This window comes from Camelus bactrianus, chromosome 9 (assembly GCF_048773025.1).
Source record: "Camelus bactrianus isolate YW-2024 breed Bactrian camel chromosome 9, ASM4877302v1, whole genome shotgun sequence".
NCBI lineage: Eukaryota > Metazoa > Chordata > Mammalia > Artiodactyla > Camelidae > Camelus > Camelus bactrianus.
In genome coordinates, this window is record NC_133547.1 from 54,841,786 (window position 1) to 54,859,301 (window position 17,516).

Below are 17,516 nucleotides of genomic sequence, written 5' to 3' on the forward strand. Positions count from 1 at the left end.
TCCCTTTGGGGGAAGAGGGCAGAAACCCAATGGGTGTCCAAGAGAATGTGTTTATTTTCACGTTCAATGCTGACCTCTCACTGGTACATGGCTGTCCTGAATGCATAGGAATGTAGGAGGAATACATTTTACATTTTTCCAGTTTGTCTCTGTCTGCCGTTTGGATTGTCCACTGAAGATATTCATCACGTAGACCCACTGGCCTAGGAGGCAGAGGGATGTAGGAGAAAACACTTGCTTGAGTGTCAGGAAAGTTTCATCATAGCAAACCCCCTTCCTTTGGTGGATGGTTCTTTCCTTCGAGGTGAGAAAAGAAAAAAAAAAGGCTAATAATAAGGATAATGAAAACAGTCGAACAGTCAGTGTATCTGCAAATGACTCTAAGACAGTTATCATGGGACATTTTCTTTGGTCCTCATGAGGTCTCTGAGTTTGCTCTTTCCAGCGTGTAAAATGGGGTTGATCATTTGCTTTCAGAGGCACGTGATCTGCATGAGGTCACGGAGGAGCCACTGGCCCCCACGTACTGAGGACTGGTGCAACCAGGCACTGATGTCAGTTGCATTGAGCTTCAGTTTCTTACCTGCATGATCGGAGGAGAAAGCCTAACCTCACTGACTTGCCAGAAAAACAGGCAATGAAGTGGGAAGAAGTGTTAAAAGACTTGCATAACTCACGAAGCTAGGAAAAAAGCAGAGTAGAACTCGAATCCAGATCTTTTCTATCTAGGACTGTGATCTCGGCATCCAGTCCCGTCTTACTGGGAATCGAGGACACAGGAGCTTAATTCCGCTGTTAGCAGTAGTAGCAGGATTAGTGGTAGTGTTATTTCAGGTACTCTCCTTAAACACTTACTAAGGAAGATGAATAGAAGAGGGTAATTTGAAAATATGACTGCATGTAACTTGAGATTCTAAGTCAGATGTTGTACCACAGTTCGGTGAAGAGTACAGACTCGGAACTAGTTGTATAACTTGGGCAAGTATCTCAACCTGTGTGTCACTTAGTGTCCACATTTGTGAAAATGAGCAAACAATACTAGCTACCTCTTAGGGCTCTTGTAAGAAGCCTGTAAGATAAGTTCAGTGCTTACAGAGTACTTGGCACAACATGTTTGTAACCATTATCATCCTTTTGCCTCTGAGCATATCACAGATGTATTTTTAAAAATTTAAACCTCAGACCATAGTTAGTAAACGTGATCACAGGCCAAATCCTGCTTCCAGATATTCTTAATTAAAAAAAAAAAAGAATCAATGGTTTAATATCAGGTGATTTCTTATAAAAATAGAGATTTTGGCATCTTTTATGAAAAGGAACTTTTTAGCCTTAGTAGATATTTGGGTTGGCAACGCTGGCCTTGGGTCTTGACTGTGAGTTATCATCTCATGATCTTGTGAACTTGAGATACTAGGTCCTATCACCTCTCTCTGTCTGATTGAAGATCCTGCAAAGATTTCTCAACATTTACTCTGAGAGAAGCCGTCATTAGCAAACATACTTCCAGCCCTCTCTGGTCTTTGATTTCAGAAGATGAGAGTAGGGACCCCAAAGTTCAGGTAGTTCAGAGCTCCACAATGAATACAGCCCCTGAAATTGCACTCTAATTAAATCTAAGGTGTGGGAATTGAACTCTCTGGTTAGTTTTTGTCCAGATCTCTGGATTTTTTATTCAGTCCTAATTTTTTAGATGTGTATGTTTATTCTGTTTCTTTTCTATGAAACATCTGAGCAGCAAACGGCTTTTTCCTTTCTTTCAAAAAGATATATTTTCTTTAGAGATGTATATTTAGCTTGCAAAGTGTCGGTTTTAGAGCAACACGGCTTCATTAGTTTTGCCAAGAGACCTCTGATCCATCGCTGAGCAAATGTACACAAGCCAAGGTCTGTGGCTAGAAAATAACCAAGTCGGAAGGTGGGTGCCTCTCACGGCTTCTGCCGTGGGCAGCCAGGACCAAGTCCAGATCATTCCTGAGGAGAAGGATGGGTTTCCCAAGCAACCATTCTGTTGTTATTTCTTGCTCCAGTTTTGTTCATAAACACAGAGCCTGGTAGGTTTTTACAGTTCTGTTTGTCATTTAAGGTTTGCTGTGAAACAGACATTATCTGCAGGAAAACTACAGCAAAGAATAAGACAAGAAGGGATGGAAAGTGCAAAGCCAAGTAACAGAGTCCCTTCTGACTTTCATCTTTAGAACCTGAAATATCCCCAGTGATCGTCTGTGTTGATGAAATTAACCAGATAGTGGCATGTTGTCACTGAACGTGATGCCAGCCTCAAGCTGAAAATTTTTATTTGTGCTTTGCTTAGTTTAAGCATAACTCTTTACCTCACTCATCTGTATTACTGAGTGCTGACTAAAACTGTATCTTTGGAGTGTTCACCCGGTCCAAACATTTTCCTGATAATTCGGGGCTACTTTTGAGAAATGGAAGGATGGCTTCAATTGGTGCTGGAGTTTTCCAAAATTGGTCAGGTTCATCATCTGTCTCCTTGCAAATACAGGCAGCTCCTTGAAAAAACACAGTCAGAATGTAAGGAGAAATGTGGATAGCTCTAAATAAAATTATAAAAACTTAAAGTCTTCCTCAGGTTCAATTGGTTATGTAGTTTTTAAACAATTTTTACTATATAGATGGGATAAGAACTATAATAATATCTTTATTAATACTAAATTGTAGTTTCACCAGAGAGGAGTAAGGTCGTACTTGCTTAGCTGTTGTTTCTACAAAGTCTTACCTTATGTACACATTCTCCTTATAGATTCAACGAAAGCTTAAATTAATATCCTAGGAATGTGACTTGTCTGAAAATAATCTAGAGGGAAATTTGTATGGTTAAGTGGACATGCCTTGCTTGTATTTTTTAAAGGAGTTATGGTTTCATTCAAAACTTGCCATGACGTTAGGAAATTTTTAAAAAATCAAATCCAGTAACCTAGTATTATGTCTGTTTTATCTTTTAAAAGAATTTGGATTAATGACTTTAATATTTAAATTATACTTTACTGCCCTCAGGAGAACATCGTCAAATTTCAGGTCAGTTTTTATCACATGCTCATGCCTCTCTGAAATCAAAAGAACACAGGTAATTTTAAAAATTTAAAATCACAATAAGCAATAAATTACATTTTCTAAAACTAGGCTATATATCAGTCTCCAAGTAATCCATGGCTATATCCTTTAAAGGAAGTTAAATAAAGTTCATTCGCCTTTCCATACAACTATGAATTGAACCAAAATGAATGCTTTTGGAGCCAAAAATATGTTCACTCCAATATGCAGTGTTGCATGTATTTTACGACCCTGCGGGATGCTGAAATCTTTTAAGTGTGGGAATCTACTAAAATGGAAAATGCTGTTCTGTCCCCAGAAAGTGTAAGTCTGTGGAAGAAGGCACTTTTCTCTCGTGGCGCACTTAAAATTACTGCATGCTCACTAAGCTCTGATTAGAGTGTAAAATCCAGCAGTAAGGGTATGTTTGCCAAAACCTATGAGGCTGGCCTTGTCAGGATAATGTCCCTCTTTATAGCTCATTCATTTATATTAATCAGATCCTCCCAGTATCTTAGCCCATTCTATCTTCAACTACCTTGGCATGTATTGATTTAGGTAGCTACCTTCAAAGCAATAGTCCTCTGTTTATCAGATAAAAAAGAATTAAACTTTTGTTGAAAACAAAACCCATTCAATGCCCAGCCCTATATGGACATTGGAGATACAGGGCTGGTTAGGACATAAATCATGTTGCCAAAACATTATGGTCTCAGGTCCTCAGGGAGCATAAAGAGTGAGTTTTGGAACGTGGATCCCATTCTTTTTGGAAGCAACATGGCTTAGAACAGAAAGCACCAGTATCAGTAGTTGGTGATGCGAGTTGCTTAGGTACCACCACGTCACTTAGCGTGAGATGCTTACACTGTCTGGGTCCCAGTCTTCACGTTCGGGAAGTGATTTCCCCAGGCTAAACTGGTATCTTCTACTATATCCTGTAACACTGAGCTAAAGAATAGAATCTTCTTTCCAAGTTGAAAAAGCACTCCTCAAGACAATAAATGAATCGAGTGAAAGGGACTTTCTCTTATCAAAGTCAGGAGTGATGGGCCCAGAGGCCAGCTTCTCCTACCATTTCTGCCTTTCTGTCCCCAGCCACAGCCGCAATCTGAAGTTTTCTGAAGGGCTGAGACTTCTGTGGTACCCATCTGAAAAACCACTGGATTTCACCATCTTTTAGGACTAATCTTAGAGCTGCACAGTCAAAAGTTTAAGTACAGTGAAAGGCATTTAAAGTAGTGAAATTTGATCTCCTAAATTGCATTTGAGGAATCAGTGTACTTTCTACAAGGCTTGCCTTTCCCAGAGTGAATAATTTACACAGAAGAACTTGCTGACCAGTTAGCTCACAGTTGACTTGCTTTAATCTGGGAGAACAGCAACTTGCCCTCCCAGGGTGGTGGATTTACCAGATCTTTTCACTTCTTTCTGGGTGTTTTCTAGTGCAAGGCGGGGGTAGTGCAGTCCTGGGAAAAAATGGGCTGCTGTCAGTTAACCCCAAGAAATCAGTGCGTGGCCTGACACCAAATAAAAGTGTCTTCTGTTTCTGGTTATTTGTATATGTTAAGACTTTATAGAATGTCTTCATAGGGAAGCTTAGTTTAAACTAAATGGAAAACAGACTTTCATTTTTATCACTGAGTCACATGCCCACCCAATTTTCAAATGCAGCCTCTGGTACAAACCCGCCTTCTCCTTGGAACCTGAACTCGACGTGGTCCAACATTAGCAACAGGTGGATGTCAGTTTAAACCGAGCTGGCCCTGGTGATTTCCTCGGTGGCCAAGGGAAATTCCTAAGGGTAATCAAGGATTTATATGATTGTCTGAGGTCTTAAATTTTTTAGGCATTATTTAAGCCCATCAATCATCTTGTTATTTTGAAGTAACGTACATACATACACATGTAAAGGACTTGGAAACACAGAGCTGGTGTTCATGACTCTGGATTGGATTTCTACATCACCCAGGGAAAACCCACTCATGCACATGCACACCCCAGCACAAAAAGAAATCAATATTGATCTGGCAGCCGTACACTTTCTGAGATCACTACAGACACAGTTATTATAAACTAGATAATTTTCCACGTATTTCTTGATTTCAGCTTATCTCCCACGACATGAGCCTGGCATCGAGTCTAAGGAATTTCTCACTGAAGTAGCGTGCTTATTAGTCATTGGAAAGATTGAAAAGTCAGCTTCTATTTCAATAGTCTTCAGGATGTTATGTATATTTATTTCACTGGGTTTAGGAGCACAAGAAAAACTAAATCTGTGTTGCTTCTGCACCTCATATAGTTAAATTGTGTGTGTGTCTTGAGTTAAATTTTGAAGTGTTAGCAGTGTGAAAACGGAAGATCAGGGTTGAAGTTTCCACATGACTTTGTTGAAAAAGAATCATTTAATCTGAAGTAGACATAGATAGGCGGGGCTTTTTGAGCATGGCAGAAGAAATGTCTTTCCATTTTGAGATTGAGATATAGGTAACAGAAGGTTACTGGTTTTGTTCTTTGTGTAAGTACAGTGCAAAAGGCATGTGTAATACATAATTCTAGAGAGTCTTGGCAATAAGAATTAAAAACACAAAAAATTCTTTTTTTTTTCATGATTAGCAAAGGTGTTGACACCACTTAGAGATGATACATCCTTGAGAAGTGAGTGAAGAGTAGCTTTTTTACTAGCTGATGCTCCCTCCTTCCCCATCCCTCTTCCTCCCCCTCCCTCATCTCTCCTCCCTCCCCCTCTTCCATCTTCCCCTCTCTTTCCCTTCCCCCTTTCCTCTCTCTCCCTCTCCATTTTCTCCCCCCATTCCTACCCTTCCCTCTTCCCCCTCCCTCTTTTCTCCTCCTCCCTCCCCCTCTCTTCCCCTTCTCCCCTCCCCGTCCCCTCCCTCCCCCCTCCCTTTTCTTCTTCCTCTCCTTCATTCTCTGTCTCTGTCTCTATCTCTGTCTCTCTCACTCACACAACGATGAATGAGTCATATTTTCCATCAAGCTGTCATGCATTTGGAGAGTAGGTGAGGAAATTCATCATGAGTGTTTCATTATAAAGTAACTTCACCTCCCTCTGATAAACAGTGATTCAGGATGACATGATAACACAGGCTGCTAGTCTAAGACTGAAATAGGATCACCTGTGTTTTTATAGCCTTCCTTCTTTTTAAGGTCTTAAAAATAAAAGCTCTCCTTTATGTTAAGGTTTTTTTTTTCTCTCTCTTTCTATTAAGAGGCAAAAAGGAGTATTTAACCCTTTGCATGCTCATTTCCAGGGACTAGTGTGCCATGGAAGAATCGTGCAGCTGAAAGCTACAGCAGCCTTGGTAATGACAGTAAGTGAGAAATAGGTTAACCGCAGGCCAGTTTCAACACAGAAAAAGACATCTCAAGAAAATGACTGTAATAAACAGCTTCCTCCACGCTTTGGCAAAAGGACATGATGGGGCGGCAGGGGACCAGGTGGACCGGCACATTGATCAGAGAGCTGACAGTGTATGAGCATCCCTGACAGAGAGTTACCGTCTCATTTCGCTCCTTCCGCGAGACCCTGCTGTCTGAGTACTCCCCGGGGGGAAGGGGCTGAAATGAGTCAAGATGTGCCTTGAGATAAGATCAGCATCAGGGAAAGGAGATGGGCCAAGGAGCATGGGCTGAGTGAAGACACGAAACACAAAAGAGGCAAAGAAGTAATGGAGAATTAATTCAGAACAGATGAGAGCGAACTCCAGACTCCAGAGGACGATTCAGATGTGCTTCTGCGAAGCCACATCATTTGTCTGGAGATGGCTGTTTGCTATTTGAAGTGCAGGCCTCCAGTTAATTCATGGCAAATACTTCTGTGACAGGTCGGAGAACACTATTTCTCTTCACTAAACTCTGCGGAATGTTGACGAGTTGAATTAGAACTGTAGTCAGGGTTCACCGTGTCGGCCCACACCTTTGAAGCTGCCTAACAGATGCAGTTCCAAGGCCCCGATCAGGGTCTTTGTGGCGCTGCGTCTTGTCAAATCCACCTCACTCACACCTAATAGCAGTGGTGATACCTGGTCATGGTCTTCAGGCTTTGAAGCTTGAAACAAAAACAATCGGCTGAGTTTTCACATCACAGGGCTTCCAAAAATCCCAGGAACATACAAAAACGTGAATTTGCACCACAAAACTGTCCCTTCCCTGACTTAGTCAACATGTAATGTGTGGCAAAATTCACCTGTATCAGAGAAGGCCAGTCTGTAGAGCAGGTTGTGTTTTGATTGTTGAAACAATGATTAAATCAAACATTTAAATACACAGAGGGGAAAATAGATTGAGGAGATTAAAAATCGCATACCCTTAAGTCAGATGTTCAAGAAACATTTTCAAGTTGGAACCCAGTAGCACGATGTGACTATTACAACATGCTATTGAATCCCAGCAACAGCATGTTTTCAACAGTTCATCCAGTTTTTAGAATTTTAAATCAGAATGGCATTTCACAGCTGGTGGTACAGTTTCGAGAGAGTTAAGATGTCAGGTTCTGGAGCTGGACAGTATCAGAGTTGAGCTCCCAGTGTTGCTGCTCACTAGCTACGTGACCTTGCGCATCGGTGCATTCATCTACAGTACTGGTACAGTAATGGCACTGTGCCTTCCTCATAATATTGTTATCAACTGTAAATGAGATCGTGCTAGTACAGTGCTTTGCCTGGCATACAATAAGCACAATAAGTATTGCTATTTTTTAAAGCAATCAAATGCATTATTGAAGACAAGAAACAAGCTTCCAAGCATGTATTAAGTAAAATACTGATCTTTAAAATCTATCCATAATGCTTTAGTTTCCATGGGAGAATGAGGATGGCTTTAAAAGAAAAACAAAAGACCTTAAATAAGGAAACAAAGACAAAGCTGGTTGAAGGCATTTATAGTTTTCACATTAAAAATTAAACAGGGGAGCAAAAGAAAGAAAACTGTTTACTGAAGATTACTCAGTGTGTCTTTTGTTTTAACTTGGTGTGGTCCCGAGCAGAACGTGTGTCTCCCTTCCTTCAGAGGGCAGTTGGTAGAGTCCAGCCCTGTCAATGATTTTCCAACTTAAGGAGCTGTAAATTTTATAACTCTGCACCCTGCGGTCAGAGCTGCTGAGTGTTGTGTCTGAAGTCAGGTGGTTTGTGTGTTAAAGGTAGACATTAAACAGTTCTACTGAGGACCTGGGAGCATTTAAAGTAGGTTGCTTGCCAGCTGTAAATTAGAGACCCAATGCCAGTTGGCTGGAAAATTCTCTGGACTAAGTCCAGTTAAGTAGACTGAATTGCTGGCGGTCTTTCCAAATTTGTGCGTTTCACAACTTGGCTATACAGTCCGACGGACGGCGTGGGGCGTTGTTACGATGTTGTGCCCTGCTGGGGGGTCGGGGGAGGGCCTTTGTGTTCTCCACTGGTGCTGAGAAGAGTTACCGACTGCTCTTGACAGGGTCATTGAAAATGTTTTAAAATAGATGTGAGTGATTGGAATGATCCTTTTCAAATGACGTGTTGTCTCGGACGTGTTCGTTCCTCGGCATCCGCAGAAGCAGTTACAGTCTTAGCTGTGTGGTTATCACACATCATCCCAAGGTCCTCCTGCTTCTGAGCCTGGGGTGGGACAGACTGTGTTCAAGTTGATGGTCCTGTCCTACTGAGGTACTGAGGAATAGACAAGGCTGCCAAATTAGTGCTGATGGTCTCCAGCTAAGAAGGGTGGGCCAAGTCATTGTTAGACCACAGGGCCATTTAGAATTGAGAACATGTTTAATTGTGCCTTAAAACCAATGCAGGTGAGGAAACCTCAGCCTGAAGGTGGGGCAGAGCTGGCTTCATGGGTGTGGAACCTGCACTGTCACAGGGGACCTTATGCTCAGAAGGGCCATGTGTTTGGTTTAATGCCCTGTTGTCGCCAATTTGAAATTCTTAATCATTTTTTGAAACAAGGGGCCTTGCCTTTTCATTTTGCATGTGGCCCATCAAATTATGTAGCCATTCCTGGGAGGAAGATTGGTTTTTGTTTTGTTTTGTTTTGTTTTAACAAAGTCCGGTCTTTTTTTTTTTTTTTTTTTTTTTTTTTAGAATAGGGTGAAGGAGGGGCTCCCAGAGATTCTGTTAGACAATCTGTTTCAGAAGGATTGGCTGTTGCAGGCATCAAACAGTAAAAGATAAGATGACTGTTGTGTATTCCATTCTTGGTCAGTCTAGTCTGTTCCTCATAAAGGGTAAAGTAAAGGGTAGAGATGCCTTAATTATCATTGAGAAGCAAATAATATAATTGGCAAATACTCATCTTTTAGACACTTGATCTTGGTGTCTACTTGTTTAAATAATTACTATCTTTTAGAGGCCTTTATGAGCTGATGTTAGAATAAATTATAATGTCAGCTTTCTGCTGGTTTATACAAATACTGTCTTTTAGCTTACACGATGACACAGGCCACTCTCCTGTGAACTTGCAGATAGACAGACATTGTGGCCAAGTCAAGTCCTTTTGATTATTTTTTTAAGTTGAGAGTCTTCACAAACATAGAGAACAAACTTATGGTTACCAGCGGGTAAAGAGGGTGGGAAGGGATAAACCAAGAGTTCAAGATTTTTTACCTCTTGGGGAGTGATGGAAATGTTGGCCACCTTGATTGTGGTGGTGGTTTCATGGGTGTATACGTCTATCAAAATTCATCAAATTGCATATCTGAAATATGTGTAGTTTACTGTACAGGGACCCTACCACAATAAAAGTGTTAAAGAAGGAAGTTGAGTCTTATTCACTTATGCATTCAGTGAATTTATTAATATGCCCAACAAACAAAATATAAACAATATGTTCTATCAGCCATTCATTAAAACAGTAATAACCAGCTACTATGTATGAGTTAGTAATTTAAAGTTGCATAATTTTGTGAACATTTGTAGTAAATTTTGGGAGTTATTTCTCTCCTTAATTTGGCTGCATAAGTAAGCTTCTTTTTTAAATTATTTTTTATTTCAAATGTTTTATTTTTCAGACGATCTTTACATATGTTTATTTCAACTTTGAGGAAAGGAAGGTGGAAAACTGGATATAACAGCTTGTGCCTTTGCGGGGGAATAGAGATCCTCAAAAGAAAGCAAATTCTCTTTTGTTCTTTTGTGGCTTCTTTGTGGAAATCACCACCAAAATACTTTATGAAGTAACAGCTACAGAGCTTCCTTAGGTAGTCAAGTGATTGTCCGCCCCCAAGTTCATAGCAGCATTTGATGCCCCTTTGCAGGTTATATGGCACTTTGCTTCTAACCTCTTAAGTAGCTGTCACTGTAGTGTTTTTGTGTGTGGACTTGGCGCATCTCCTCTGCTAGAGATACGGCTTTTCCTCATCCCTAGAGAGCCGTGAGCATCAGAAGAGATGGTGCTGGCTTGGACTAGGAAGCAGCAGTAGCAATAGACAGAGTAAGACAGGGTCAGATTTGAGTAATATTGAAAGTAAAGATCATACCATTTCCTGGTTGATTAGCTGTGGGGTGTGGGGAGAAGAGAGGAGACCAGGTTGCCTCCAGCCTTTTATTTTGACCTGAACAGTTAGAAGGGTTCGGTTGCCATTTTAAGAGACTGGGAAGAACAGCCTTTCAAGGGACAGGGAGGGAAATCATGAGTTCAATGTTGGACATCGATAGTACCTTTTAGACGTTAAAGTAGGGGTGCTCAGTAGGCAGTTAAATATGTGAATATGGAAGTCAGGGGATGGGTTTCATCTATAGGTGTGCTGCCCAATATGGTAGCCACTGTTCATGTGTGATTATTTAAGTTTGGATTTAGAGAGATTTAAATTAAATACAAAGTTTTCTTCCTCAGTCACACTAGTATACTGGGGCTCAACAGCCGCGTGTGGTTGTGGCTGCCCCGGGGACAACATAGGGTTATAGGGATCTTCATCATCGCAGAAAGTGTTGGAAAGCATTGGTGTAGAGCTATGAGCTGGGGAGTGGTCAGCATGGAGGTTGCACTCAAAACCACAGGGCTGGAGGAGATCATGGAGAGGAGTGAGAACAGATAAACAGGAGAAGAGGTTAAGAGGTTGGCGGTCACACTGACATTGAATCATTAGGAAATAAGGAGGATTCAGCAAAAGAAACCAGCATGAAGATCGGTGAGGCCGGAAAGGAGGAAGCAGTCAAGTCTGTCCACTGCTGCTGACTGGTTAAGACAAGGCCATAGACTGCTGGCAAGGACAAGGTGCCCTTGAAAGAGTAGTTCCAGTGATGTGTTGGGCAGAGATGCCTGAGAGAAAAGGACAAGGTGCGAATGAGGAAGCGTGTGGAGACCCAGAGAAAAGGCAACTCTTAGAGGGATTTTTGCTGTAAAGGGTAATGGTGAAATGGGACGTGAGATGGAGCGGTATGTTTGACATCTTGCTTGTCTTTGTTTCACAGTGATGACACGTTGATCTTCAGTCTTTTTTTTTCCCCTCTTAAATGCATCCTGCTGTTCACAGCAAAATTTTAAAATGTTTTACAGTGAAACCATATGTCACGTATGGCTTAGGTTCTAGAATCTGTCTAAAAGGTGAAAGTAGAATGTATTTTACATGCTCATTGAAAGTGTGTTAAACCACTCTTAAATCACCAGACACTCAAAAGGCAAGAACTAATGTTAGTTTTTACTTTCTTTGCATTTCCATTGGGGATCCTTTTACCCTGTGGCAGTACAAGTCAGGATCTAGTTTGAATGGGGTGGTCCTAGGAAGTGGAGTTAAGTGAGTGGATCTCTTTCTCTATGGCACCTGCACTTGAATCTGTCTGTCTTACGTGCGCATGTGATAAACTCCGCTGTACTGTGATATCATCCCGCTCTTCAGCCTCAGCGCCCTATAACTCTTAACGCATTTCACCTATAGTGCTGCCACGCGTACGTGTGTGATATACTGCATTATTGTCTCCCCTGCAAGATCTCCTTGTTACTATTGCACAAAGGAAACAGCAACCGGAAGTGTTACACTTGAGATGCTGCTTTAACTGAAGAAGTTGAGTTGAAATGTCTCTGAGCCATCAGTATGATCTTCTGAATGTAAATCTCTCAAAATTCTAGCTTGATTGTGAATAAAACTCCCAAGGGTCTGTGTTTACATAATTTCACATGAAGACATTAACAGAAATGCTGCAAAAACCTCAAATAAGGCAAGCATACTTTTTATTCAAAATATATGAGATGTTATAATTGAATATGTTATTCCAAGAACAGTTGTGTGACTTAGCTGCAAAAAAAAAAAGAAAACGAATAGAAAGATCTTCAGGACTCGAAGACTCCTAGGACCTTGATTTTGAGAAGGATTTCATTGGTGACTGATGAAGATTTGGCATTTGTCAATTTTAATGGTACCACCTATTGTGTTTTGTTTTTGTTTTGGATCAGGGTGAGAGGGGAACGAAGGCCCATCTATTAACATTTTGGTTGTTTCTGGGAAGCACCATGATTTGTTTTGTCGTATGACAAATGGTGTCTACACCATGGAATCTTCAGAGTAAGCCATGATATTTCTGGAGACATTTAAACTAATAGCAAAGTGGAAACCATTCAGTAGCACCCTAAGGAGTGGTCTGGAATAATGGAGGTCCTTGAACTGCTGCCACCCACCCAACTTTAATTGAGGTGGGATCCCACCAGACAGAGATAGAGCCAGGGGTTCCTATTTTTAACTGGAAATCTGCTTGCTTCTTGGGCATGAGTGCCCAGTTCTGGTGGTAACAAATTTTCCACAAGACTCATGGGGTTGGAGAAACCCAGCTATTTATATTCATGCTTTGAGCTTGAAAGTAAAAAAAAAAGGAGTACTTAAGAAAAGAGAGGATCAGGAAGGGGGCAAATAATGCGTGTTTACCCCCACCAAAAACAAGGGAAAGGGTGCTACTGTCCCGAGACACCTTTTGTTGGAGGTCCTAAATTCAGTCACCTGTGTGATCTTACTCAAGGTTTTCTTCTCAGGTTTTTTTTTTTTTTCCCAATGAAATAATAGCTACATTATAGAGTTGTTAGAAGACTGTTTTCAGATAATGTATAGAAAAAGCCCAGCAGAGTGTCTGGCACTTGGGAGGTGCCAGTAAATGATTGCTCTTAATTTAGTAGTCAGTCAGACCTGATAGGATCAGATTTATCCCAAGTCCTTGCCCTTTTGAGGTCAAATCCATTCTAGTCTATATATTACCAACCCCTATTTCTGATCATCATTCTTTTTGTCTTAACTGCTCATTCTGGTGCACAATTAACACAGACTCTTCGGCAAATTCTCATTGGAAATTCTATTGGAAATCTGCCTGATTCTAAAGTTGATGGTAGGCGGCTCTAAATAAGGTATTCTAAGGTTTTATGAGTGCATCCCTCGTGCCCACCACCTGCTAGCATCAGGGGAGGGATTTTTAAGTTGTAGCCCAGGATATATCGTAAAAATGTATATACGTAGATTTAGTTTCAGTCGTCATCTGTGGGGCACCACTGTGTGTTAGTTCCATGCTAGGCTTCCAAGTTTAATGTGAAGGTTGAGACCACATGATATAACCTTTCCTTCAACAGAATGTAAAAATAAATATTTTTGCTTTATTAATTGGGTATACCTAGAATTGAGGGTATTGGGGGCTTAGAGTAAATATGTTTTCCCTATGATCAGTCTAAATCACAGTTTTGATGATACGGCCATCCACATTTTAAAGTATCATGGGAAAACTTAAAATCAATATAAAACATACTTAGGAACAATGTTGTGGACCAACTTTAAGGTCAAAATGTCATACAAATATCTTGAAGATGTTCAGTGAGATTTCTGGAATTCCAGGGTCTGACCTGTTATCTTGATCTCTGATTTGTATCTTCCACTGTCCAGATTCTGATGCAAGGCAAAAATCCGGGGATAGCTTGGAAGTATGCACTTCCCAAGGTCACAAACGGAACTCAGCCAGCCTCAAAAAGACACATCCATGCCTGGAGCACAGTGCAGTCAGATTGCTCCGTCTCCTGTGGTGGAGGTAGTCTATTTCCTAATTCCGTCTTCCAAGTCTCTTCCTAAAACAGGTTCCTCCACTCCAGGTCTCTTTAAATTGTATGGTTTAAATAAGCAACAAAAGAACTATCTTTATGGGAACCATCACTGTAAAAAAAGCAAATATTATTTGTACTCTTCGGGGATTTTCCTATATAGAAAGGAACCAACTCTCAAAAAACTCAAGTCAGCTACAACCAGGATTCAAAAGTTATGCAGCTGAAACTTACAGGGGAAAAAGCAACATATATATATATTTATTTTTTAATATAAAGATATTTATGTATTTATTTTTCTGCTTACAGTTTAGATTCTTTCTGTTCTGACTTTTTGTTGTTGTAAACTACCCAGGGGATTTAGAGGAGGGAGGGGCAAGGCAGTAAGGACACGTGCAAGGCAGACTTAAGACAGCGATCTGACACATGGAGACGGTGTCATTCCATCCCCTTGCAGTGAGGTCAGCAAAGTCTTTATCTGCAGGGAAGTGGTTTAAATCTGAGAAATAACCTTTGGAAGGAAGGTCTTTTATTTAGATCCAAAAATATCACACATATGTGCGTAAGTCACACTTGCCCCTTTGGGAAGAATGAAAGTCCATAAATAAGTCCATGAAACCAAAGCATGAAGGTTGGCCACTCATTTCCTTATGCCCAGAGCACCTGGTCACAATCGGTCCTCATACTGTATCTATCCCACTGAGCAAAATGGGGCATCTTGGAACCAGAAACAGAGCAGAAATATAGAAAATGAAGAAATTCTTCAGTCTGTAAGACCTGTTCTTCAGCTGCCCATGCTAGGTAACAAAATAGGAGGAAATGCTTCTTTTTTAAAATATGTGTATATTAAGTAATTAAAAGGGAATATATTTTTATTCATAAGCATTTTAAAGGCAATATGCTATAAAGAAGAAAAATAATCTCCCAGAGTCCTTTAATCAGCAATAGCCAATGTTAATACTTTGGTCTTTATCATTCTAGTCTTTTTCTTATGCAGACATAAAAATATGTGTTTGACAGACTCAGACACGTGCCACACATACTGCTTTTGTATTTTTTTTCGGCTAACAGAAACCATTGCTATAGACACATCTTTGTGCTCTTTTCACGTAGTCTTTGAATATGAGCAGTTGTTCATATATCAAATGCTCTTGGAGATAGTTTGCAATAACTTCCTGTTATTTCAAGGAGAGCACAGTTCCTTGGGAAGGAGAGAGATTCAATTCATTTTCCATTTACAGGGAATAAATGCAGCCAGGGGGAAGATGTTGGACAAGTGCATTCTGGGATTCTCCCTTGCCTTGAGTTTGCAGTCCCTTCATGTGACTCCCAGACCACGGTGTGTCCGAGGCATAGGAGAAGAAGAGTCCAAATGAATAATTTCTCCAGAAGCGAACTCTTAACTCTAGGGAATCCCAGTGTTTTTGATCAAATCCTCCTGAAAGTAAACCCACTTCAATTTAATCATTCTAGCAGGAGTGACTTTTCATTGTTGCTCAGTTTCTGTTTTAAGGAAAAGTCCATGGAAATAAAAGCACAGTTGAAAGAGGAGATAGTGTTCCTATGTGGGGAACTGAGCAATAGTTTACCTCTCCCTCTCTCTGTCTCTCTCTGTCTCTCTCTCTCTCTCTCTCTCTCTCTCACACACACACACACACACACACACACACATACACATGCATGGCTCTGATGTGAAGTCCTGACATAAACACTGAAAGCAAGGCAGTGTGGTGCCACTAAACAGAGAAAAAACACAGTCCTAGCAGACAGGTATGAATACACATTCAGTGAGTTCAATTCTCGTTTATATATGCACCATACTCTGACAGAAGTAGAAGATGCTTCATGAAAAAGCAGAATCTTATAGTTTTCACAAATGATTCCCCAGTGATTTCTCTGAAGAACATATTCCATTAGATATGGGTGATGTGAGTTAGTTCTTGTGGGGGGTTTCCCTGGACAGCTGCCCTGTTTTCAAAAAGTTGCCTTTATCACTGTTTGGTTCTAGAATTCATAGCAGTCTTGAAAACTAAAAAGTTACATGTTAAAAAGTACCAAAATACGAACACTATTATCTCGGGGTAGGTGGGTGGGGGATTCATGTGAGTTGTCGATTTTTATCAAAAGGAGGCATTTTTTAACACAATATTTGGATTCCGTATCTTCAGTAAAATACCACGACCCTGGTAAATCCAAAGTTAAACTGGGAAGCTAAACTGAACTGGTTACTTGTAATGTTCACTTTATAACTTTTGATGTCTTAATTAGGTTACATAAGTGTCAAGGCCATTTGTTTACGAGATCAGAACACTCAAGTCAATTCCTCATTCTGCAATGCAAGAGCCAAGCCAGCAGCTGAACCCAAAATATGCAATGCTTTCTCCTGCCCTGCCTAGTAAGTCACCTGGAAATGTCTTTCTGGTTGCATTTGTACTCATATGTGCCTTTATTGTTGGTATGAGATCATTAAAGCTACTGTCAATGCTTCTGATCAAAAATGATTCTGGTAGATAGAATGACTCCCACCCCACAAAAAAGGCAAGAGAAGAAAGAAGACGATAGTTGTGGTTAAAATATATAATTTTTTCAAGTTACATATTTTAATGCAAATTTGCTTCACACACTCCAACTCTGGCTTGCCAACCTAACCTTGGGGTTAAAAAAAAAAAAAGGCATGAAGTCGTCTTTTTTTTTTTAACCTTTGCCTAGAGACTCCTTTTCTCTGAACTGAATCAAACATATTTGAATAACACAGAATCCTATAGTCATTAAATTTCTATGTGGTTGTATGCTTTTATGTAGTCATCCAAGAATTTAAAAGTCATAATACCATGCAACCCATGAAACCCCAAGTGCAGATTACACAGTAGCAAGACCCAAGGAAAAAGAACGGAGTAGAGGCCAAGTGGTAACCCCATTTTTGATGAGGAGACCCTAGGAGGAGTTCAGTGGGTTTGCTTTTGGATTGCTTTTTAGCCACGCTATTGTTTGAACACTAATTTTAAGTAATCTTCCCAGCCAAATGAAGTCTCTTCTTGTGGGACTTGTCTTCTGCCAAATGTATTTATAGAGCTGACAGTTTCTTCTAAAGAAATGTTGTGTTCACTAATGTTTCAGATCATCTTAATAAGTAGTGTTTGCTTTGTGGTGATGTGATAATATTGCACCATCTTTTATAGAGCTACGCATTTTTTTCCTTGTAAATAGTATGTTTATCGTAATTGTCTGGGGCAGCAGCTACCCACCGATCCCCTGTGCCCAACTGTCAACCCAGTTTTTCCTCTTAGAATTTGGAACCAGCTGGATCCTGAACACAAAAAGGAGAAAGAAACTTGGGGGGCTTCCAGGGATTTCTGCCTTTTGCTAAGAAATGTCTGGTTCTAAAAATATCCCATGGCTCTAAGACCTGATCACCAGACAGTGTTATTGACCCTCGTGGAGTAATTTCTCCTTTAGATGGTGTG

The 17,516-nt window shown here is 40.5% G+C and overlaps 1 protein-coding gene across 7 annotated transcripts in view; it reads left to right on the forward strand.

Annotated features, from left to right (window-relative positions):
* Positions 1-17,516, forward strand: part of ADAMTS18 (ADAM metallopeptidase with thrombospondin type 1 motif 18) — a 138,762-nt gene that overhangs the window by 101,071 nt on the left and 20,175 nt on the right. For all 7 annotated transcript variants that reach the window (XM_074370381.1, XM_074370380.1, XM_074370379.1 and 4 more), the window contains 2 exons: positions 13,901-14,042; positions 16,321-16,447. In XM_074370381.1, coding sequence (XP_074226482.1) covers positions 13,901-14,042; positions 16,321-16,447 — 269 coding nt within the window. The remainder of the gene's footprint in view (positions 1-13,900; positions 14,043-16,320; positions 16,448-17,516) is intronic.